Genomic DNA, 27,673 nt, shown 5'->3' with positions numbered 1-27,673 from the left:
TATTGAACACGAATTAACTGCGTGTTACTATACTTTTGAGTTTATTTATTTACTTACATTTGATTTTATTTAATCTGGACCAACATAAATTTTATTATTTAATACTTGTGTATTATAGAATAATTACGTTTTATCCAGGGTGCCTCAAATCAATTATAAGGAGAGTTTCTAGGCCAGATGGAGGAAAGCTGATTATCTAAAGTTTAAATATTTTATCGTAAATTAGAATTAGATATCTCAAATTCGGAAATTTTTACTAAAACTGACATTTTCTAAATTTCGAAAAAGTCTAATAACTTATTTATTTATTTAATTTATTAATTTATGTGTTTGTTTGTTTATTTATTATTTATTTATTTATTTATTTTACTAACGCAAAAAAAAATTACGGACACTTTTAATAATGTAATATAATAATAGTATATTAGCTCAAAAAATATTTTCTTAAAACTTTCTAAATATACAATTACGTAGTAATTAATTCAAAAAATATATGTCCTAAATTTGAGATAATTTGTACCATTTTTCATTTTAATAATGGAATTAGTTTTTAAACTAAAAGAAAAAATAATAAACTATCCAAAATACGCAATTTGATTTCATTTAATCTGGTCAACAAAAATTGTATTTAAATCTTATACAATAATTACATTTTTATTTTCTGATATTAATTTTGCAAAGTAATATTTTTTTTGTAATTTTTAGTTAAAGAACTTATCCAAGGTGACCCAAATGAACTAATTAATTAACTATGAGTAGTTCCATGCCCGATAGAGAAAAGCTGAGTATCCAAAGTTCAATTTAAATGTTTTATTATAAGCTGTATTTAGATATCTCAAATTGTTCCGAAAATTTTTACTAATATGACATTTTCTAGATTTCTGCAGACACTTTTTTGTGTAATATAATAGTAACATATTAGGTCAAAAAATATTTCCTTAAAATTTGCTAAATGTACATTTTTACGTAGTAATTAATTCAAAAAATATATATTCTTAAAATTTTGAAATAATTTGTACCATTTTTTATTTTAAATGAAACCATAATGGAATTTGCTTTTAAACCGATTGGGGAAAAATAAGCTATTAAAAAAATTTGTGATTTGTGATGATTTGTGATATACAATATTAAATTTTCTTTAACTAATATGGTTCAATATTTTTGATAAATTGATGAGATAATTAATACTATTATGTACATAGTCACCCCATTGCCGTCTACAAAAACAAAGTCTGGTCAAAATTCTTGAGAAAATGGAATAATATTTTTACTTATTTAATTTAAAGAGTTTCCAAAAAGAGTTTTAACGTCACAGCAATTATTTATTCACTCATACTGGAGTTAATGTTCTGTTCATCCAATATCCATCATTTTAATATTACTTTTTTCTTAAACAGATACCCTGTACAGCATTAGATTTTTTATAAATTATAAAGCAAACATTTAATAATCAATTTCGAATAAAAATTTGAAAACTATGTTAGACAATAAATATAAAGCCATATTGGAGGTCATTTCAAAAATAGAATTTGGACAGATTAAATGGCATTTTTTCCCTCATTTATCCAACATTTATTATATTAATTAAGAAAAACAAGTATTACATAAATTACTTTTTCTTAAGTAATGCATTTTTTAACTCTTAACACCAAAGGCCAATTCAATATGAATTAATACATCAAATTACTATTCACGTATTCATAATAGTTATTGTTTTCCAACACCACTATCATTTTGATTTTCGAACCGTACAATAAAGAAATTAGATTTTTTAATGTCGAACACCCTTCATTATCGTTCATAAATTGCATTTTGATGAAAAGCCCCCTGACATCAAAAGACACGTCAAGTGTAATGAAAACAAGTTTTGTGTGTGGTGACTGCGTACGAGCTGAAACGTTATTGGATTCTCATGCAGATTTTTATCGGCGTGTGGTGACCCACTTTTCTGAAATGTTTCAGGATTTATGCGATGTTATTCCTATTCTGTCACCGGGCTCTTATTAGTTTTGTTTTTTTTGATTGAGCAGATACGGTAGCGAGAACATCGACGTTCTCCGATACGAGATATACATTTTACCTAGAATGAAACACTGGCGTCGAAACATCTCGTTTTCCTATTCCGTTTCGCATATCACATGTCACTTTTGTTGCAGACGTGGTGTCTACGTGGGATTTCGTGTGACAATGTCAAGTGAGCCAGAGACTAAGCACAAGGAACATTCGTCGGGAACTATCAGGAAGAAGCACCGGTCGAGATCGACGCCCAGGTATAACGATGTCGACAAACCGAGGAAGAAGAGGCACATCAGCGCCGGTACCTCTTCTTTGGTATCTATTCCCAACACTATTAAATTAACCATGCTGAACACCGGATTATTGCCCACCAGTATATTCAACAATGGTAAGTTTCAATTTATAATACCCGAATAACCGTGATATATTTATTATTGCTGTGGTTCATTTAAGGTGGAAACTTATTAAACTTTTTTATTAATAATAGTCTACTATAAAGTTTCTTGCTGTTAAAAAATGAAAAAAATTAATTATGAAGAAATTGTTTTTCATTGAATTTTTCTAGTTGTGTTAAATATTCTTCTAAAACATTTATTTCACCTGTTAAACTAAACTAGACATAAACTGTCAAAAAAAAGAAAACATCACTGATAATTTAATACTGATATACACATTATAGTGGGCCAAAAAAATCGACAAAAAGTCGACTATTTTTTAACTCTTAATTTCAATAGGAAGGTCCTCCTCATCTCAGTTTTCCATTTTTTCTTCTGTCCATTTATATTTTTTGGTAGGAAATTGAATTCTCTACAAAAAAGTACGTCTCAATTATTTCATAACTCTTATCATTTAGAAGATATTGAAGGTCAAAGTTTGAAGAATATCACAAAAATTTCTTTTTTATTCTAAATTTTATAACTTGTAGATAAATTTTATAACTTGTAGATAAGTAAATATAATAAAATCAATATATATATATAATTTTTATATATATATATATATATATATATATATATATATATATATATATATATATATATATATATATATATATATATATATAAAAAAAAATTTCTTTTTTATTCTAAATTTTATAACTTGTAGATAAGTAAATATAATAAAATCAATATATATATATATATATATATATATATATATATATATAGAAGATATTCATAATCGAATCCCAGTGCGTACTGATTTTAATAGTTTTTTTAATCAATATTTTAAATAAATATCTTCTAAATGGTTAGTATAACCGATTAACCAAAAGTTTACATTTTTTTGTAGGAAATTGAATTCTCTACAAAAAAGTATGTCACAATTATTTCATAACTCTTATCATTTAGAGGATATCGAAGGTCAAAGTTTGAAGAATATCACAAAAATTTCTTTTTTATTCTAAATTTTATAACTTGTGGATAAATAAATATAATAAAATGCTCAATATATATTTTCGTAGACAATTACACAATCTACAAAAAAGGTCTTCTGTGGTTAATCGATTACTCTAACCATTTAGAAGATACTCGTAATTGAATCCCAGTGCGTACTGATTTTAATAGTTTTTTTAATAAGTATTTTAAATAAATATCTTCTAAATGGTTAGTATAACCGATTAACCAAAAGTAGAGCGTTTAATTTCCGATTTTTTAACCTTTTAGTTTTGTTTCAGACCTTTAGGCAAAAAAACGAATTTTAATATTATATGTTTTTTTTTTAAACTAAATTACAGTGAAAAATGTTTATTAAATTTAAAATATAAAAAAGTTTATTCCCATAAATTAGTAAAAAAATAATTTTTATTAAAGTATATGTCCCCCATAATTGTTTAAAACTGGTCTACATCTGTTTAGCATAATAATATAATTTTGAGGTGAATGAATCCATTCTAAATCACTTCTGGAGTTCTTCTTTACAGTATGTCCCACATCTACTCTGTTTTAATTGTTCATGTTGTCTCTTTCAAGATTCAGATGGATCAAACATTTTTCGTATTGTATGTACAAACTTCCTGGACGTGTCTCAAACGTCATAAATTTTAATATTTTCTTCGTTTTACGAGAATCTACATGAAAACCAAATCGGGGTTTGGTTTAGAAAGTCTTCACCCCATTCAAATCTTGCCCCGTGATTACCTCTAGTGATAGGAGGGCAGCAACCTTTGTTTGAAACTATCCCACTACTTGATTCGTGTCTTCCAAAGATAAATGTCATCGTTCCGTCGTAAAAACTATAATACTAAAACAATAATTTTGATACAATATACATTAAACAGTAAATTCAATGGTCCAGTTAATAAAAAAAACTAAATCAATTAGAAGAATAGCCACAGACTTATTAATAGGCAATATATATTTTTTTATTACTGAAAAATTGGTTATAATACATGATATAGAAAATAACTTTATATTGTATTTTTGAGCTATAATTGACTAAAGTCGATTAATAAATAAAAGTTTCCATCTTGAATAGATCACACTTTATGTAAAAACAATTTTTTTTCATATCGATTCTATTATGAACAGTTTTGTGATATCTCATGATGATCACATATTGCGAGATAGGTTAATTTTGGCTGTTATGAGTATTATAGACTAAATGAACAAAAATTGACTTAAGATTCAATTTTTTAAAACATTGGTTGTCACAAACCTCATTTTAATATATCTAACCATTTATGAAGTATCTATTAAAACTGGTATTTGGAAGATTTCGAAAATTTTTATTACAAACTTAATATATGCGCATTTTTACTCATATATTATATTATCTAAAAAATATTTAATATTATATATTAAAATATTTTTAAGATTTCGATAATAATTTTTAATTATATTAATATCTGTAAATATTCGTTACTGCCAAAATTAACCAATTCGGGACTTCCTGTGTATTAAATTAATAAATTTACTATAATTTTATTGGTGTAATATTTTATATGTATGTTACAATTAATGTGTGTGTCCAATAAGTGTTTTATAATATGAACTAAGCTCTCTAAACACAAACACATAAATATGTAACTTGTTTGTTGTTCAATAGTATTAATTTTATTTGACCACTTTATGGTTGAGGGTGTGTCCACAAATTCGCATTTAAAATGCTAGGTTTTATTTTTAATTGTGAAATTTGTATAAAAGATTTAAGCTGTTTTCGAATTTCAATTAACCCAGATTCCTGGGCCGGTCCTGTACAGTAATTTAGATACACGTGGCGGCGGGAACTAAAAGCAGTTGCTATGCAGTGCCTGCAACTGAATTCAGGAAAACTACCCCCCACTTTCGGCAGTTACAGTAGATAGAAGTAACCGAGATTGAAAATTAATGTTACCGGAAATACAGTTTGGGAACCGTTAAATTTAATAACTCGCCATTTTAAAAGTCTCTTATTTATTGATGTTGTTTTGTCGGAAATATCTGTTTAAGGAAAAAATATATTTGAAGGTTACTGGAATCAATTGTGTCGTTCGTACGGAAAATGAACGTTGCATCTCATAAAATCAGTTCATTTTTCATAACGACAAATTAAATTTTTACCTTTGTTTGAAGATCCTTATATTTTCGAAATTAAAATTCATACTGACGTGATCTCTTTCTCGAAAGAGATTAAAAATACTAATAATAAAAATAGAATTATGGCATTTTGGCAGTAAATCTTTCCTTCTTAACGGACAACATGCATGTCAAGTTATTTGACTGACGAAATTGGAACTAAAAAATTTCATTAAGAAACGAAAACAATATTTGAAGTATTTTAATGTTAATTTAAAGTTACAATGGAGAAAGTTTGAATGTGTCCTGAAACTGTCCTCCACATGAATCTTCTCTATGAGAACGTATTAAACTTGTGGCCAAAGTCACGATTAATCTCAGAAACTAGTTCAGACTAAACACAAATTGTAACCTTTTAATAAGTACGGGGATAACTAATAAAAATCGCATCCACCATTTTTAAAACAAGAAATTACGATCTCGTTTTATTAACGATTTAAAACATAATCAGCTATCTAATTACCAGCAAAATAATGTACCCATAAAAATGCAATTTCAGGAAATTTTACCACTTTAACATTGTGTTTTATATCACTGCTCCGTTAAAACCAAGGATTTTACGATATAACGTTAAATTATTCGCTTTAATTATATCGTGATATAAAATTAAGATTTTGTTACACTGTAATAATATAAGATTATATTTCAATTGGAGGTTAAAAATTATGATATTACGTAATTGAATCATTGTAAACTAATTAACAGACATGAGACATAATGAAGAGAATTATTGTCATGCTGGCAAGTCTGTAATTAATTTTAACCAACGTTAAGAGTATAAAGGATGAAAGCTTGTAAATTAATGGAATAATGCATGATAAATAACGTAATTAAGACATAAAATAATAGTGGCATCTCAGATAAACTTTACCAAGATTGTCATTGAATATTTCAAGAAAAGCTACTTTTCTGCGAAACTTAAAATAGACTAATTTCGTGCCAATTTCATTGTTACTAAGCCTTTCAAATCTATTCGAAATAATACCGAAGCAGAGAATGATTAAGTTTTTAGAAAATAACTGTTAAGCAAGAGTATCCAAAAGAAAACAAAAGAGATAATTGGAAAAATTCTATATTTATCTATTTTTAATACTCTGTTTATTGTTGGAAAGGTCGAGCTCGTCAATATAACCATCAACCACAAACTCCACCTACTTGCTGTCGAGAAATATTTTACCGCCAAGCTTTCAAGTATGGAAATAGAAAATAGTCCAACAGTTCTAAAATCTGGCGAAATGGATGGCTGAGGATGCGTTTCGAACTTTAACTTCTTCATTTTATTCACTCTCACTATTTTCATAACTTGATCATCCAAAGGCTTCAGTAAATTTGCATAATACTCACCGTTCTTTTTGAAGATAATCAATGAAAACTATCCTAGGTTATACTAAAAAGCAGACGCTATCACGAATCTTATCTGGATCCGATTTCTTCTTTTGGTCCATTGTTTTGATTTCATTTGGGAAATGGTGCAACCCCATATCATCTATTGTTATGAATCTACTCAAAACTTTGTCTTTTCTACTGGAGCAAAACACCATTCCTGCTGTGCTTATATCATTTGATCATTCATTTATTATTCTTGGGTTGCCGTCGTACAACGAAAAGAAGCCCTAGTTCTAATAAGTTAGACAAAAAAAAAAATGATTGCAGTAAAGTAATTGTATTTTTCAAAAATGGGAAGTTCTATAATGTCAATACAAGATATCGAAGCATAGATTCCATACCATAACAAGAAACTCATCCAACACTTGAATAACTACTGAGCCACAAAAATGTTCAATAAAATATCCGAAAACATTAAGACTTTCAGCATAAGAACAATTTTTAAAAGTGAAACTTTTCTTCTTCGGAAGAACATTTCCAATCTTTGAATATCTGCTACAACTGACTGTTTCTTTTGATTTTTGTCCTTCAGAATTGCTAAATTTTAAAATTTATTTTAAACCATATTTTGTACTTCACATTCATGTATTTTGACATGTTGTGTAACATTTATGTGACGATAAACTATATCTATTTATTAATAATTTGAAGATTCCCGTTAGTACCCAATTAACCAGATTATTGTATTACATCAGCCATTCCGAAATTAGTTCTAAATTTGTATTTAACTGCTTCGAAATGGAGTTCTTAGGCGAATTTTACGACCAAATCAATTCTGATTCGGAGAAGTATGGAAATAGAAAATAGTCCAACAGTTCTAAAATCTGGCGAAATGGATGGCTGAGGATGCGTTTCGAACTTTAACTTCTTCATTTTATTCACTCTCACTATTTTCATAACTTGATCATCCAAAGGCTTCAGTAAATTTGCATAATACTCACCGTTCTTTTTGAAGATAATCAATGAAAACTATCCTAGGTTATACTAAAAAGCAGACGCTATCACGAATCTTATCAGGATCCGATTTCTTCTTTTGGTCCATTGTTTTGATTTCATTTGGGAAATGGTGCAACCCCATATCATCTATTATTATGAATCTACTCAAAACTTTGTCTTTTCTACTGGAGCAAAACATCATTCCTGCTGTGCTTATATCATTTGGTCATTCATTTATTATTCTTGGGTTGCCGTCGTACAACGAAAAGAAACCCTAGTTCTAATAAGTTAGACAAAAAAAAAAGATTGTATTAAAGTAATTAGGTTTTTCAAAAATGGGAAGTTCTATAATGTCAATACAAGATATCGAAGCATAGATTCCATACCATAACAAGAAACTCATACAACACTTGGATAACTATTGAGTCACAAAAATGTTCAATAAAATATCTGAAAACATTAAGACTTTCAGCATAAGAACAATTCTTAAAAGTGAAACTTTTCTTCTTCGGAAGAACATTTCCAATCTTTGAATATCTGCTACAATTGACTGTTTCTTTTGATTTTTTTCCTTCAGAATTGCCAAATTTTAAAATTTATTTTAAACCATATTTTGTACTTCACATTTATGTATATTTTGACATGTCGTGTAACATTTATTTGACGATAAACTATCCATCTATATCATTATGTATCTATTAATAGTTTGAAGATTCCCGTTAATACCCAATTAACCAGATTATTGTATTACATCAGCAATTCCGAAATTACTTCTAAATTCGTATTTAACTGTTTCGAAATGGAGTTCTTAGGCGAATTTTACGAACAAATCAATTCTGATTCGGGGACTTTTTATCCGTTATTTCCGAAACATTCCAATCACTTAACACCGGCTCCGGCACAATATTAAGCGAGCGATGCGAAAAAAACATGCCGAGCATCCATCAGACGAAATTAAATTGCATCATTTTTTTTCCATCGTAAATCGCGTAACCACATCAGTTTTGATCGAACGGCACGTCGGGTGTCGGCACGGCAAGGTCAGTTGCGACTCCAACAAACGGCCACCATGCTTAATTAGCCCGCCACTGGTCGGGTGCTAAAATTAGTTCGCGCGTCTACCTAAAATCTGGCGGAGGAGCGGAGAGACGCACTTGTTCTAATTAATCTGTCGCTTTCACCTGAGATCGGCGGGGATGCGGAAAGAAACGGGGGATGATGGGAACGGCATTAAATGCATCGAACGCGTCTTTGAGGATCCAGATACCTTTTGTCTTTGTGTTGCGGGGTTATTATCACGTTTAATGAGGAAGTTCACGTTAAGCTGCGATGGTATTTATAGTGCACACGTAAACAAAAAACTTTTCGATATACGCATGTACGTTTTTGCGATTTATATCTTCCCCGAAACTAAAATAGTTTTGAATAAATCGTAATGATTAAAATTGTCTTGTCAATTATTTTACTTGAATCTAAAATTAAGTGAACACGTGAATTAATTTATTCGTATTCATAATTCAAAAAGGTTAGTATACTTTATAGTTGTCTTAATTGCTAATTTATCTGATGATCCCTTAATTATTTAGTTATTCCCTTTCGGTTTACTGAGATTCCGGTCGTGTAATTTAAAACGGAATTAAAGTTTTAATTAGTATCATTTCGCATAATCAGTACAGGGATATTCAATACTGTGAAATGATAAAAATATAACTGATAATTTTTGAATGGGAATAGATATTGTCCTCCAATAAAAATCGTGTAAAACTTTGCCAGAATGTTGATTATTATATACCAAATTGTCCAGTGCCATGTATTTTTTTTAATAATCTTATAAACAGTTCATAAAATTGTAATGATTAAAATTGTCCTTAATTTTTTTACTTTTTTTTAAATCTCTAAGTAAATTAAAACACATAAATGACCTTATTGATATATTCACAATTAAAATGACTTATACTTTGTACTTATTTTAATGTTAAAACGTAATAATAAGCTTTTGCTAACTTATCTGATAATTTCTTAATTATTAATTTATTACTTTTTATCTTATCGAAATTGTGGTAAATCGATTAATTTAAACGAAATCAAAAGTTTTAATTAGTATTATTTCACATACAGTATTGGATATAATACCTGTTATTTCTTAGTTTTTTATATTTAGGTAATAATATCATATTGGCCTTAAACACACCAAGAAATGTATGAAATTTAATTTTTTTGGTTGGACATAAAATTTGGATTTTTTAAGAAAATGTAATGTTTAAGGCGAAATAAGTGTTTTAACCCTTCGTTTATACGCCTGAGTGTTTTAATAACCTCGTTAAGATGGATAAAGGCAAATTTGTTGGTGTGGTGTTGCGTAACAAAATCTTAGATATTTATAAAAGAGGTGTGAAGCAAGTGGAAATTTCAAAGCGTTTGGAGTTAAGGTCCAACACTGTTTTGCGAATAATTCGTGAATATAGAGTCAGTGGCATATTAGGACCTGGTAAATCTCCACGAAAAACCACCCAAAGTAAGGACAAAAAAATTGTGCATATTGCTGAGGACCATTCTTATCATCGGCTCAAATTTCGTCTGTTATGAACCCATCTGGGCCATCTCGAGATTTCTGCTAGGATTATACGTGGAAGACTTTTGGATTATGGCTTAAAAAATTATAGGCCACTTCTACGAAAGAAGAACGACGTAGCCAGACTAAAATGACGAAGTGACGAATCCAAATTTAACCTGTTTAACAGTGATAATATTGTTAATATCGATGTCCGAAAGGTGAACGATTTGTCCAATTCACTGTATAGAGGGCATAAAGGATTGGTTCGTTTATAGTTGGTAATGTTATGGAGCCGTATTCGTTTCAAAAAATGCCTATACGGCATATCTTTGAACACGCCAACGATCCAAAACACACCTCAAAATTGGTTAATTTGAGATTTTTAACGGAAAAGTAGTTTGCCCAACTATATATATTTAAAATAGTATAAAAATATAATTTAAGCAAAAATAATACAATAGTACAATGGTTTTGTACCTAGGTGTACTGCTAAAATTATTAACAATTTATTAGTATTATAGTGTAATCAATACAAGGACATTGAAATTTTAATATTTTCATACTTTTTTTTCAATTGAATAATATATCGTGTTAGAATAAAGAATAAAATTTTGTACGTCTAACTAAATGCTGCCAAAAAGTTGACATGTGTCCAGTACGATGTGGGTACAACTATTTTTTTAATAATCATATGACACAATTTTTAAATTTTTAGATAATAGAAGATTGAAATAGTTTTGAATAAATATAAAATTGTAATGATTAACATTGTCTTTAATTATTATTATCCAATAGTAAAATATAATAATAAGCTTTTGCTAATTTATCTAATAATTTCTTAATTATTTATTTATTGTCCTTTATGTTTATCTCGAGATTCTGATAAATCGTTTAATTTAAAACGAAATTGAAGTTTTCATTAGTATAATTTCGCTTAATCAATACAAGGAAATTTAAACTTAAATGCTTTTAGACAATTGAAAGCATATACGGTGGAGTAAAAATTTAACTGATAAAAACACCAATATTCCTTATAGGTTAATTTTTACACAGACAAGACATAAGATGGAAGACGATCTCATAGTTTATAGAGAACTGAAAGAGATACTAATACGAAATTTTGTTTGAAACCATACAGTAATATTAATTTTGTTGCTTCAAATATAATTCTAATATATTATTGCATTTTAGAAATCTACGAAAAATTCTGAACCTATCTTTGTAGAATTTTAAGTATTTCAAAAAATAGCAGCTAAAATGAATACTTATCGAGATATTCCAAAAAATTTTTATAAACGACTCATGACATTGTTACAGTATGTTTTAGATGATTTAATATACATATCCATAGTATTTGTCAAAAATGAATCATACAAAGTATGATTGTGACAATACATAATTTTTCAAATATTTAGTAATATGCCAATACCCATTCATTTATAGTATTGTATATATATAGAAAATAAAATTCAGAATCGAATTGTGCGAATTTTATGGTGTTACCATTTGAAATAACAAAGTTATTGGAAATTGACATAATAAAAAAGCAAATGAATATCCCAATCAGCCTTTATACCTCTGCAAAAAATAAATAGGACACACTATTAACGTGTACATCAAAAATACATTTTACATTAGAGTACAATTGATGGTAATTCAAAGTGTGATAATATTTTTTGTAAAAATATCACAAAAACAAATGAAGAAAGGAAATCGATTGCAATAGGTTTAGAATTTTAAATGGATTTCAAAAATGGTCTAATATTTATAGTAATATTTGAATTAAGTTAAATTTAAGATTGATGTCTTCTTTAGTCATTTATAAACTTCTAAAGTTAGTTATGTGAATTACCCTGTATATATGAAGAAGTAGGTATGAAAACATAGAACTTTAAGGTTACTTTGAACTGTCTTAACCTGTGCTACGACTGTTTAGTTTAAAAAATACTTGTAGTATATTTAACTGAAGACATTGTTACCAAGATTACTGAAAGTCGATTCTGTTAATAAATTTGATATCCAATTATTACTTCTTATTATCTTTTGAGTTACTTTTTTAACCTTATGCCTTGAAAAACAACCTTTAATTAAATTATTTAGTATAATTAATGAAAGAAAATCTTAACAACACAATGTTTTTGTTTGTAGATTTTTAGAAACATATTTATCACTGTTCAATGTTAATAACAATTATATTTAATTTAAAAAAATGACTCCTCCTTTATTTAAAATATAATAGATTCACAAAATTTAATATATTTTAAGATTACAAAAAAGGGGGCTTTATGAATTTTAGAATACGTGAATTTTTCATTTTTCTTACAATAACAAATTTTATAAAAAATTCTCTAAATTTCAAATTAAACTATGAATTGAAATAACTGAACCAAATTATTTCATATAATCAACAAGAAGAAATTTAAGTTTCAACTACAGATTTCAATTTTTTAGATGTCTAATATTACTTAAAAATGTGAGTTACATGAGCTTAAAATCGATTTTGTATTGTCATTACATTAAATTTTAGGAAATTACATTTTTATAGCATGCAATTTTGTAGGAAACTATCTTCCATTATAATTATCTATTTTTATATTGTATATATTACATGTTATATAATCCATGTTATAACAACGTTTTTCATAAGATTGGATATTAATTAATATTAAATGTACTGCACACTGAAATTTAAGCCCTGTGGTGGATGCGCCATTAATAAATATTTAATATAGATACTTAGTCTAACTTAAACCGTTACGGTTTCTATGGTTTAATGTTGCATATTTGTGTTAGTGTTTAACTTGTTTTCTAAGACTAGTAGTAACTTTAGTAGAAGTTTAATAATGTTTCCGTAGAGAAGACTCATGTGCACAAAGATAAAATTTAAACATAAACTTCAACCATTAACAGAATTTTATTCTCGATTTTAAATTTATAAAGTTTCCGTTGTAAACAGCATTTTGTCGATGATGTAAATAAATTTTGTGTAATGCATAAATCAGATGTGCTACATCAAAATCGGAAATTAATGTCGGAATCCAATTAAAACGCTTGTTAATATATGGCTGTTAAATTATTATATGTAATAGAGCTGTTTGGATTTAATGGCAGTCAGTTATAAACACGAGGGACAAATTTCCCGGAAACCTAATTTTTATATGTACGTTAACTCCGCTCTTAATATTTTATGTGTGCATTTATTAAATGTCACACATCCACTTAAGCCGCAATGTATTGGATGAACTTTATGAAATAACTCTTCACACACATTCTTACTCCGAAAATATGTACTACGATGAGAAATAAAAACATAAAATTTAGTAAATCACAACACGAATTTAATCTTTTCGTTTGTACATCAAGCACTCGATAGAATATTTAATATCAGTAGCAACCAATTTCACACACATAAATGAAGATAACACAGGATGTCGCATTTTATCTGTTGCGAGTATTTCCATACCAGATAGAGAATGGGTACCTCAAATCGCATTTTAATATTTGCAAATGGTTTAGAAATAAATACGAAAACTGATATTTGGAAGATGAAAACTACCATTAAAAAATTGGACAATGGCAAAATTAAATAATAGCCATTTACAGAAATATTTGGACTGTATGGTGGATAAAGTACAACTTGGTATTTAACATTTTGAAGCTTTCTTTGTGTCTCTAATGCGACGTGTGGACTTGCGTAGCCATGAAGAAACAAAACATCTTTTCTGTTGAGTCGTCTTTGATTAAATTTTTCATGAACGTGTTCATTGGATTAGATGTAGATAGTTACTGTGATAGTAGTCAAATTCCACATGTAGTTCGCCATCAACATCTTTCTTGTGTTTTTAAGTAAATCAAATAGCATTTTATAAATATTTTACAAGTCGATTTAGGTTACAATATCTAATTTAAATAATACGTTGCTAATAAATAGAGTATTCCATTTTATTTTTCAGTTTTCATTATTATTAAATTACCTTGGGATTATCACAATCAGTCGAAACACAATCAATTAATTTATTCCTTTAAGTGGGTATGACAAAATAGAAATTAAAAAAAATATATTTCATAATGTTAAAAACAACACTATATTATACTGTAACGTTTTAATGTCATTTATAATAATCTAGGAGTTCAATAATAGCATTACAACATAAGATGAAATTATATATTTTAATGGACGAAGTGCTAAAATGAAACAACTTTTTAAATTAAAATGGTCGTATTTCTTAAAGTAAATTTGCATGAATTATAGCACTTGAATACATCATTTTTCTCAAAAACAGGTTTTAAATATAAAAAAATTAACAGTACAGTTAAAAAGAACATAAAAAAGCTTTCAATTAATACAAACAGATTAACAAAAATTATTAAAATATAATGCAAAATTTTATTATATCATGAACTAAAAAGCAAGTTATTTTTAGGAACATAATATATATTAGGTTAACTGTTACATCAAGAGAAATCTATAGCTTAAAAGATATTGAAGGATTATAAACGTTGATTGATAATTATCAACATGTAAATTTTGCTTGTATTATAAGCATTTTAATCCATCAAAAATTGCAATCAATAAATTTTTAGAGGTCACTTACAAATTTTAAAAATAACATTGGAATCATCGGTTTACAATTAAAATTGCCGTATGCTTGGGATTATTATCAGGCTGAAAGAGTTATATAATTACCATATGGTAGTATTTTCTTGATAAATATATATTGATATCTATCCATTATTCAATTAATTTTTCCTAAAGGACCCACTTCAAAAGCATCCCCAAACCATTACATTTTCAGCATCACGTTTAATTCCATCCACTGTCTAATTTGGATAAAATCTGTTGTTCTCTGGACACCTCTGGATACCTAAGAAATACGAAATGAATTATGCAAGCTTTGATCAGACAACATGACTGTACTCCACATGGTAATCAACCATTTTATATGCTCAAGAAGTGAACGATTTCTCGAAAGTTTTCGATCATGCAAACAATGACTAACCCTAGGTACAAACATAACAACATCCCCTTATATCTCCTTAATTTCTGCTGCTGTTCTAAAGGGTCCCGCTTGGGGAATTTTTTTCTAGGTCTAGCTCCTCCAGAGAATTAAAAATTTTGGGTGTAGACAAATTTTAATGGTTCTGGAAGTAATGTTTAATTGTCAATAGCCTAAAAATTTCTGCTTAACTCCATCTTATATTTCATTATACAATAAATATTAACCGTACAGTTAAATAGACACCACGAGGCATCTTTTAAACCAAATTAGTTTTATTATAATAACGAATAGCTAGAGGACTTCGAATAGACTGATTTAAAGTGCGATATATTTTTATGGTGCTCTATTTTTGATCCTCCGATTAAAAAAACGATAATTTTTCCCTTAATACAGAATGTTTTCTTGAAAATTATAATGTATGTTGTGTTGAAAAATAATAAAATTAATAAATAGTTAAAAATTGTATAATAATGGAGATAATATTTTAAATATTTAGTATTTGTGACTCTAATTTTGCTTCGTACTGTTTATTTAAGTAATTACAAAAACATAAATATAAGCCGCCCATATCCAGCGTACACAACATTATTTTTAATGCGACGCATATTAAAGTATGGTTAGGCCAATTAAATTGTCGTCCATTAATTACGGAACATCCCAAAAGGATTATGATGCGACATCGAGGATATTGCATGTTATTGTTAATGAGCGCATCGAACTAAAATTATTCGTTCCGAATCGGATCCCGTTTCGGACCGCACAATTCAATTAATTTCCCATTACGATTCCGATTCAAAATTCGTTCCCGTTTATGTGTCAATTAATTAAAATGAAAACGGTATTTTCGTATACATTCCATGAATTGCAAATTGAACCGTTTGTTTCATCAGGATTTAATGGATGTTTGCGTTGGAAATAGAACATATTCTAGACTAAATTACTTTCGAGAACTAACGCGCGCACCTCTCCCAGTTGAGAGTTCCATTAATTTTCATAGACGGGTACCCGAACTAACTTCGTTCTCAAAGATGTTGCCAAACAAATTGACAGTCAATTTATATTTACTTATGAACCTATCAAACGAATAAATTAATACTCAATTAAGTTGCCGGTGTAGCGGCGACGGTAGCTTAATGTTCTCTTACAGTTATTACAGCAACTTTTTAAAATTGCGTCTTATAAAAACTACTATATTTATCTTCAATAAAATATTACTTATAACTTATTAACGCACTACACAAATAATAATTGATTATTGTTACTATTTTCTAAAAATAAACTTATACACACTTTGTATATTTATTTAATTGTTACAAAAAATCTTAAAAAATACTGTTTTTCTAAAAAAAATATAAAAATTAACAAAATTTAATGTTTATGAAAAATAAAAATTTGAACTTAATGTTAAAACTTTACTATGAATGACAGCCTCATATCTTCTGTTCACACTAGAATTTCATTTTGCTCCAAATTCTCCCAAATTTCGAGTAGAAAATGCTTTACATTCTCTAAATTATTCGAACGGTTAGAATGGCCCATTAAACGTCTCCCAAGAATGTCCCATATTTGTTCTATTGAGTTAAGATCTAGTCTGCGAACTGGCCAAGCTATAGCATTAATCCCTATGTCAGCAAGATAATTTCGGTCATGAGCTAACACATCGTTCAAAAAGTCCCGAGACTAACCCAGATATGGTGCTAGTAGTACCAAACTGGCCACGTTTCCCTAGAGTACGAACCTTTACGTGAAACGTGTAAAAATTTCACGTCGATCGGACCACAAACAGAGTTATCGAGGTTAGAGTAAAGTCACTTTGTAATTTGTTAGAAAAATGGAAAAAAAAATTGTTTTTTAATGGGTAAAAACACCGTAGAAGCCCAGCAATGGCTTGAAAAACATTACCCGGACACCTCTCGATCCAAACCAACGATTTGTCGGTGTTATGCTGAGTTTAAACGTGTTCGTACGGACACAGAAGATGCGGAACGTTCGGGTAGGCCATTGGAAGCCGTTACACCGGAAAATGTGAGTGAAGTGTTAAAAATCATAATGAAAAATCGCAAAGTGAAGGTCCGTGAGATTGCAGAAATGACACAGATATCGTCTGGAAGCGTATTTACAATCCTTCATGAAAAATTGAGCATGAAAAGGTTTTTTCCAAGTGGGTGCCGCGATTGCTTTCAGTGGATCAAAAACAGCAACGAGTCGACGATTCAGAGAGCTGTTTATCGCTATTGACTCGCAATAAAAAGGATTTCCTGCGTCGATACGTGACCATGGATGAAACATGGATACATCATTTCACTCTTGAGTAGAATCGGCAATCATCTGAGTGGCGCATGGATGGCGAGAGCCGCCCAAATCGTCCAAAAACACAGCAGTCTGCTGGCAAAGTCATGGCGTCTGTTTTTGGGATGCACATGGCGTGATTTTCATTAACTACCTGGAAAAAGGTAAATCGATCAACAGTGATTATTATATTGACTTGGTTGGTACGTTTGAAGGAGGAGATCGCTGCAAAACGACCGCACATGAAGAAGAAAAAAATCCTTTTTCACCAAGACAATGCATCATGCCAGAAGTCCATGAAAACAAAGGAAAAATTGAACGAGTTGGGCTTTGATTTGCCTCCCCACTCCCCAGCTACTATTGGCTCTTTGCTGATCTCAAAAAAATGCTCCAGGCAAAAAATTTTGGCTCGAATGAGGAGGTCATAGCCGAAACTGAATCCTATTTTAAAGCAAAGGATAAATCCTTTTATAAACATGGTATAGAAACGTTGGAAAGGCGTTGGAACGATTGTATCACTCTAAAAGGAGATTATATTGATGAATAAAAATGATTTTTGGAAAAAAAAAGAAAATGTTGTTTTCGTCGTTAGTCTCGGAACTTATTGAACGATATGTTATATGTGGTCGTGCATTATCCTGCATTAGTAAAAAATTGGACCTATAAAAGGGACATATGGCACGACATGTTCCGCTAGAATGTCCAAGATGTAACGCTCGGCATTAAGAATCCCATTATTTATCACCACCAAGTCGGTAACTTCTGTTAAAGAACATTGAGCATATATTGGAGTAACCCCAAACTTTTTTACTAAAACAACTGCTTGGGCACACTCATCGTGAATCAAATTTCTAGATTGTTGTTGACGTTGCATATTGGTAATTAGCAAAAATTAAAAAGAAAATGGGTTTGATAAATAAGCGCTACGGCTATTTTTTAACCTGTTGTACTAAGTTACCAGAATCGTTAACATCCTTTTTAAAAGTCATATACGAGGGTGTTTCAAAGCTAATACAAACAATATACCATTTATTGGGTTGTCCGGAAAGTAATTTCGTTTTTTTTTTTTTTTGTGGAAATGAAAGACAATTTTCGTATAATAACCAAATACTTTATTAAATTATATATTGGCCATTCTGGTCCAACACCTTTTGCCATCTTTCTGGTAGTAGCATAATTCCACGCTCATAAAATTTTTGGTCTTTGCTGGCAAAAAACTGATCGAGATGGTTTTTGACCTCCTCATTTGAGGTGAAGGTTCTACCGTCTAAAAAATTTTGGAGTGACCGGAACAAATAATAATCCGATGGTGCCAGGTCTGAAGAATATGGTGGGTGTGGCATTGTATCCCGTTCAAGCTGTAAAAGCTTTTGGCGAGAACTTGTGTGAGTTCTCGCGTTGTCTTGGTGAAACACTACATCTTTCCTGTTAATTAGTTCTGATCTTTTCTGTTCAAGTGCATCATTCAGTCATTCAGTTTGTCCAGCTGATGACAGTAGACTTCCGAATTAATCGTTGTGTTATCCGATAAAAGCTCAAAAAAAAAACGATTCCTTTAAAATCCCACCAACAGACAGCATCACCTTTTTTTTTGGTGTAATATCGGCTTTGGAAATGGTTTGAGCCGGTTCATCTTTTTTGCTCCATGACCTCTTGCGTTTGACGTTGTTGTATACAACCCATTTTTCGTCCCCAGTGATGAGTGATTCAAAAAAGGATCAGTGACACACTTGTCTCTGTGAGAACATGGGGAACCCATACATCGAGCTCCGAGGATAATCTCAGGCCTTTCAAGTGGTCATAAACTGTTGAATTTGATAAATTTAACCTCAATCCAATCTCACGTGTTGTTATTCGCCGGTTCGCATCAAGTAATGCCTTTATCGCGTCTTTATCAGCTTCAACCGGCCTTCCCGAACGTGGTGCATCTTCGTCATCAAAATTGCCGGATCGAAATTTAGCGAACCAGTTCTGGCACTGGCGTACTGTCAACACACCTTCTCCATACACATCGGTCAATTTCTTTCTGGCTTGAACAGCATTTTTACCCTTTCTGTAGTAAAACAGTAAGATATGTCGAAAATGCTACTTATCGCTCTCCATATTTAAAAGGGCACCAACCAAAAACTACTGCTTAAAATTAATTGGAATTTTTCACACACAAGCCTTGCTATATGAGCTCTCAATGCATATAAAAATTATACGGCTTAAGTATGAAATTGGGTGCAAAAAAATACAATTAAATCCTCTGTCGGGAAAAAACGAAATTGCTTTCCGAACAATCCGATATTTAAATAGAAAAATTTATTTATAAAATTATAGGTGGTACAATTTTTTAATTTTTGGACAGTTGCGTAATAGACTCAACAATACTAGAAAGACATTATAAGCACATATTTATAATACACTTTAATAAGTTGCTGCAATTAAGCCACAATTGTACGTGTCATCGACGTAAATGTCAGAAAATCTTTTCCAGAATCTGTGACACGGAAAAAAAGTGTTGCATTAGTGTTGGCGACGAAATGGGATCGATGATCGCGTAATATGTGCGTCTTGAGTGGAAGGAAGCAAGGCGGAATTTACATACGCGAGTCTGCTCTCATGCAAATTGCCACAAGACAAAAACAAATATGTATAACGAGACTTCAACTTACACACACGGCGGCACCGTTTGTACAATGTACGTTTTGCACCGCAATCTTTTCGTATTTAAATAACTTAATTTTACGTCGGTTATCATGCTTTCAGTTGTGAACAGAATCAAAAATCTGCTTTGGTGAATTCAATTTTTGGACGTTACCCCGGTGTTTAATCAAATACGGTCGGGATACGTTCTCCTCACAAACTTTAATTTAGTAAATTACACGACAATCCAATCTTCTAGAGCGTCCATTATAAAGCTTAACGAAATTTGATTAAGACATGTTAGGATAGGTATTTATGATAACAGGATTAATTATAAAACCTTTGTTGCTTTGCCCCGTGCCTCTGCGTGGGCCACGGTGTGAATGCCGTCGTAATTGTTTTTTCATGAGGTCTGTTTTGTTCGTGAAATTTCGTCGGCTTTTACAAATAAAATTCAAGAAATAGTAAACTGTCTTGCATATGGTACAACAAATGATTAAAATATGTATGTATTATATTTATAATATAATTATAGCATTCCATAAATATCTTTAGTTGATTTCAGTTGATTTACGTTACAATTTCTATATTAAAGAGAAGGCTGCTAATAAATAAGGTGCTTCCTTTGTTTTGTTTTCTGTGTATCATTAAACCACATTTCCTTCAATTTTGTAATAAGTCTTACAGAAAAACTTATTTAAATTACGTAGATCAATCGGGCGAACTTAATTTTTTTAAGTGAGTGAGATAAATTAGAAGTTAAAAGATTTATTTAATTAATGCTAAAAACAGCAACTTATTAAACTGTAACGTTTTAATGTGTCGGGAGTTGTTGAAGTTTTATATTTTAATGGACGAAGTGTTAAAAGAAACTATTTTTTAATTTAGGATAATCGTTTCTTTTTAATTAAAATTAAACTAGTTGCAACAATTAATTTTTACAAGAATACATTCAAAATTTTGTTATTATTTTTATACACAAAACTGAAACAGGCCAATAATAAATATTTTTTAACTTAAAAACAAGAAGTAATTTACATTTTAAATGTATAAATGTTTAAAACAACATATATTTTCGTTAAAATATCCTTTATTCAACAAAATGTAATTGTAATATATAATTTTTTGTATATAATAACGTTGTACAGGCAAATTCATGCCACGAGAAAAAAAATCAGAATTCTTATAGTAAAAAAATCAACCTCAGTTTTTATATCCTCCAAAATTAAATTTACGTATAAATTTTCACAATAAGAAGATAGTTACATTGTTCAATACACCTTTTGGTAGGAGATCAAATGTCATGAAAAGCTTTTTTGGAGCACGACTTTTTTCAGTTAGTGTTCTACTAAGTTTGTCAAATTCAACCTATTGCAAAAAATCACCGAGGCTTGTCGTAATTAACTCATTTTTTACCACAGTTACAATATGAGAAATAAAAGGATAATTTGCGATGCGTGCAAAAAAGTGCCTAATGTCGAACGCCGAATTTTCTATCCATCGTTTTAATTAAATTCATGAAACCTCTTGTTTATGGTTGATTCATCACAATTTAAAGACTGATCTATTTCCAAACCTAAGGATTTTTGACGAGATGTTACTTTATTTTTTCGTCGACACAAGTTTCAGTACGACTTTGACGTTGATCATCGTGACACTTCTTCACTTACACCATCTTCTCCAAACGCATTCCGAATGCGACATGCCACAGCTTTCAGTTGAAATTTGCACGAATCATACACTTGAATACAACATTTTTAATCTACAAAATGTTTGGAATATAAAGCAGGAAAATATAAAGAACATAGGAGGTTCGAAGGAGCATAAAACTACTTCACATAACATTATTCAAATACAGACACAAATTGAAACTGAAAGTCAAACTTAAACTGAAATTCAGGTTCATATTCACCTTCAGCTTCACACTTAGTTAAAGTTTCAATCTCATACTCAAATTTCAAATTCTTGGAAAAATATCTAAAATATTTCACTATTTAAAATTTAAAAATTTATACTTTGTATATTGTGTATAGAACGGTATTTATTACTTCAAATTAAGTTACTTAATAATGTGGTTTTAAATTTTTTCCACATGACACAAAACAAATAAAACGTTTTGTAGCAAAAATTGTTAATCAAAATAATTTACAAAATACGTTAAGAATTTAATAATGATTTATTTTATTATCTTCTAAGTAATTATAAAATTTTAATTAAATTAAAGATAAGTTGTTAAGAGCTTTACAATAATTCATACTCATTAAAATTTAAAAAATAATATTATTATGGCATTACCTTAATAATTGATGTTTTAGAGTAAACATTTTTTTACAAGAAACAAAATTTTTTGTCTGAATTATAAGTACATATAATGTTTGTGAGAGAAATACAATAAGGAATCATTAAAATTTAAAAAAAAAAATTATATTTTGTGGATTATATTATCGTAACAATTGTTTACAGTTCGTTGAAAAGAGAAAATCATATGTAACAAAATGTTTATACAAATAAATTAAAAGAGACACAAACAAAATCAGACCTCTGAAGGTCACTAGCGAAACTTCAAGAACTAATTCCAACAAACGTAGATCTATAAACCAGAATAAATATAGATATATTTTATTATTAACAATAATTTCATACACATATATGATAATAATAGTAATATACATATTAGAGTGGGTCAAAGAAATCACATCAGTGATTAATGAGCTCTTAATTTTAATAGGAAGGTCGGTTTTCCATTTTTTTTTTCAGTCCATACGGCAAAATTCATATCTCGTAATTACTTGATCGTACAGAAAATTTCGATTTACATGTCTTGTAGGAAATTGAACGCTCTACAAAAAAGGTATCTTATAATTTTTTCATTATTCTTGCCGTTTAGAATATATCGGAGACCAAAATATGAAGAATTTAACAAAAAATATTTTTTACATCTAAATTTTATAACATTTATATATTTATATAAATTGTATATTATATAAACATTTAACTAATTGTTAAAAATACTTTCAGAATAAGAAGTATTATTAAAAGATGACAATAAATCGTTGTCAGTGCGAGAAGACAGAAATAAATAAATATACATGGACATGGGAATCCAATATTCGTACATCATGAATAATGTATTGTTCCAAATATTTCACACTACACGCATCCCGATTTGGATCACGCCAAATATGCGGAAAATTTTTATTTATTCCCTCGGGAGCAAAAAAAATTTAATCTATGCTATTCGTGAAGCTAGATGAAAAATTCAAAATTCTCTAAACAGGGACACATTTCTAACAGATCGTTTCACCCTTCGGCGCACCTAGAAAATAACGCGGAATAAATACGTACATATGATTGTGATGCCGCAATTAAAATTGAGACTTTACGTGCCATTTAATGTTGATATCTAAGAGATCGTTATTGAAGATGAATTCGTCGGGCGTTGTATGCGGGTGGCGCTTAACCGCAACAACTATTTAAATTTGTAATAAGTGGAGGTGTAACGCACAGAAGACCGTCATTACTCACGGTTCGGGCATTAAAGCGGGGCGGCCCCGGGGGCGTTTGGTGAACGTACACCCGCACAATAATCGGGACCGCGTACCTTTCCTAACATCGGGCGAAAGGATTTATCGCTTTAAGACCCGCGGCTTTGTCCTGTTTGTTCTTGGAGACGGGACCGGTTTTAATTTCGAACTGTTTCGTGTTTGCATATTCTCCCGATGCTGCCCGCGTCTTTTGCGAGTAACGACACGGAACATTGCCGTGTTTCAAACAAATCATCCGACGTGCATTAAACGGCATTTAAATGTGTAGAGTTTCATTGGAAGCTTCTGCAACGGCGCAATTCCATGAAATTAAATTTTGCTGTGTGTTAGATGGAAAATTTTTCGAATAATGATATACCGAGTGTCGCTGTTTCGTTAATACCGGAAAACTGACTTATGCGTTAAGATATTTCTTACCTTGTGAAGTATGTAGAAAGTGTAATAACTTACTTCTTTAATTTGTTAAGAAAATATATACATATATCTTTGACATTTTGAGATAATTTATGCCATTTTTTTCTATTTATTAAATTCCATTTCACCAAAATAAATTCTAGAGACACTTTTTACAAAGTACTTTCTTAAAAAATATATATATCCTTAAAATTTTTGGAACGAGTTTTGCCACTTTTTTCATTGGAAACCATAATTTAATTTGGCTTTAAAATATCGGTAAAAAATGTTAGTACTTGTTTCAAAAAAATATTTAACCTTAAAACGTTGAGATAGTTTGAGCCATTTTTTTATTTTAAATAGAAATCACAATTTAAATTGTCTTAAAAATATGGGGAAATAATTTTGGTGTTTAAAAAACTTTATTTTCTGATATATTTCAGGTAAATTTCGAGATAATTAATATTGTTGTTTATGAAACACAGAGAATGTAACCTATTTAATTTTACATACCTATTCAAAAAACTATAACAAATTCCTTATATAATTTGACAATCTGCCAAAAATTCCTAGGGCGCTTTTTTACACAGTATTTACTTTAAAAAATATACATCCTAATAATTTGTACCACTTTTTAATTTTAAATGGAAGCCATAATTTAATTATAAAATGTTGAAAAAAATTTTGTTGTTCAAAAAAATATATAATTTGTAATATATTAAATTCCATTAGGTAAGATGTAACAATATCCTTGGTAAATTTCGAGGTAATTAATATTATTGTCTATTAATATTATCTATTATTATTATAATGCAAATGCTTGTGACTTAAATATTGGTTTTCAACAGTATAGATCTTTTGTCTAATGAAAAATAATAAAAGTTATTATACATTTTTGAAATCTTCCAAAATGGCAGTTTTCGTATATATTTTAGAAACGGTAAGATATATCAAAAATTGAGCTTTAGACACCTAAGCCGGTTTTTCTCTATCTGATCTGGAAATACTCATAACACCACAAATCGACATATTTCATATATTCTGTATTTTATCTAGACAAACGGATTTCCTAACATCGGACAATTTTTGCAACGAAAACGACTATTTTTATAGTTTTGATAGATGTACGTTGCTAAATTCATTACATTTATAAAATATGACTGAAGTCAAACTGAAATATTGTTCGAAGATATTAAAATGGATTAACATTTGGAATATGTCATTTATGTAGCACCTGATAAAATTGATATATTATGTTAACGAGATGAATAATTTTAACCCAACGTATGTATAATCAATCACATAAAATTCATTAATATTCCATTTATTTATTAAAAAGATAAGTTTTCCATTGATTTTAGAATTTAGGCATAACAAAAATTAGATTACATGAAAAATGTATTTATAATATTGTATGAGAAATAATTATTTCTTATAATCACCCAAATTAATTAAATTACAAAATAAAATGCGTCCTTCAATTTGGGTTTACATCATAAAATATAATTAAATTTACTGATATATTTATTTTCATAAATCTGTCCGATATACCATACAGAGTGTCCGTTATAAGAGGGCCACTTTAACGTATCTCTGATATTGAGTTGCTGAGTACGAAATTTCCCTAACGTGATTTCTGGAAAGCCTGAGAATTTGTCAAATTTATCATAACTTGTATCTCGTTTTCTGTAAAAGCTACATAAAAACTTGATGGCAACAGTAAGATCCGTTGTCGCATGTAAACAGATTTTATTCATTTCCTTCCGACTTCCTTGTACCCTCTTGAAGGTGACAGAAATTCTTTTTTATACTCGAATTGGACGCGTCGATGTATTTTTAGATAGAAAGATAAATTCACACATTTACAATGACATTAACAGCTTGAAGCGTTCCCATTATAATCGTTTAAAAAATAATTATCTATCTGAAATTTGACTTAAGAGATATAAATATAACGAATGATTCACTTTATGTCTTATATAAATAACAAAGCTGTAATTCAGTTTTCCTAACTTAAATGGACTACACTATATATATGTATATATAGTGCAGAAAATATAAAAGCAGAAAATTTATGAAATGAGACAATTGTGTAAATGCTTTGCTAAAATAATGTTAAATTAGTCGAATTATCATAAATCTTTTTAATGTATTTAATTCAGATGTTCAGATTTGAATTCAGAATTTAATTTTCATTTACCATAATACTAATTAAAACGTATGCAGTAAACGAATTTAATAATGTAGTATTTTTAACATGTTACATGCTTTACCTGTATCTGCTTTGTTAAAGATATAATTAAATTATGGAAACTCTACATACTCGAATTTTAAAATAACATCAGTTTAAAATTTTAATACTTTTCCAGTTAAATTAAAACAGGTTCAATCAACAGCACAAAATAGGTTATTTTCCATTTTAGGCCAACCGATAATAACTAATTTTTAATATTATCTCTAGCGTTTTATTTATATTTCGATACTGAAAAAACGTGCTATTAATTATAATTTTAAGTGAAGTTTTTTGGTTCTTAATTTATTAATTTTACGTTATATTATTGAGTGTTTACAACCAATATATTGAGGAAATTATGACTAATCTTTAATGTCGAATCAAATTAGATATTTTATATTCTACCAAATACATAATAATTTTATAATAATTGTAATTATAGTTGAAATCAGGATCAGAAATAAAATTTGAACTGAAAATTGCTCTTTAATTTGTTTAATTTATTAATTTCATACAAATAAATAATCACCCCAGGTGAACAGTTTTAATTAAAACGTGTTTTCAATGATATAATTAAATTTTTATATTTAATTAATTAAATTAATTTAATATAAATATAAAATATTATAGAAATTTTCTCATGTTTAATCAGTAATGTCAAAATAATCAGGGTGTTAAAAAAGTGTCAAAAACTTTAAGAAGAAGTATTATGGCTCAAAATATGGTGAACAATTTTAATGAACATGGATTCACAAATACTAAAACTTCGTTAAGACTTTTCATCATATTTTAGGCTATTATACATTGCCTTAATGTTTGAGACATTTTTAACACACTGTACTAACATCTTATACTTTGTTTTATAACAATTTTTTAAACAAATACATAAAACTAATTCAATGTCTTGTAATTTGTAATGATCTAAAATTATAGTTAAAAATAAGGATGTAGCGGAATTCCGGCGGGACAAAGAAATCAAAGAAAAACTTTATTACTTTTATAAACGGAGATAAATTGAAAAGACGAATAAAAGCTTTTAAGCTCTTTTGCATTCACAGAACTTAGCTTTTATCTATTGTCAACAACAAATTTCCCAAAAATAGTTTTTCTGAATGCTATTGTTGTTGCCGGACTAGATA

At 29.1% G+C, this 27,673-nt stretch overlaps 2 protein-coding genes across 3 annotated transcripts in view; both read left to right on the top strand.

Moving 5' to 3' along the window:
- The window catches only part of LOC109594831 (leptin receptor gene-related protein), a 133,020-nt gene that overhangs the window by 37,080 nt on the left and 68,267 nt on the right, over positions 1-27,673 (top strand). The gene's annotated exons all lie outside the window — the stretch shown is intronic.
- Positions 1-27,673, top strand: part of LOC109594834 (receptor-type tyrosine-protein phosphatase kappa) — a 98,355-nt gene that overhangs the window by 19,672 nt on the left and 51,010 nt on the right. For both annotated transcript variants that reach the window (XM_049965260.1, XM_049965253.1), the window contains exon 2: positions 2,157-2,404. In XM_049965260.1, the coding sequence (XP_049821217.1) occupies positions 2,188-2,404 (217 nt within the window). In that variant the 5' untranslated portion in view covers positions 2,157-2,187. The remainder of the gene's footprint in view (positions 1-2,156; positions 2,405-27,673) is intronic.

The sequence above is a fragment of the Aethina tumida genome, chromosome 1 (genome assembly GCF_024364675.1).
Source record: "Aethina tumida isolate Nest 87 chromosome 1, icAetTumi1.1, whole genome shotgun sequence".
Taxonomy (NCBI): Eukaryota; Metazoa; Arthropoda; class Insecta; order Coleoptera; family Nitidulidae; genus Aethina; species Aethina tumida.
This window is presented reverse-complemented; position numbering and strand designations above follow the sequence as displayed.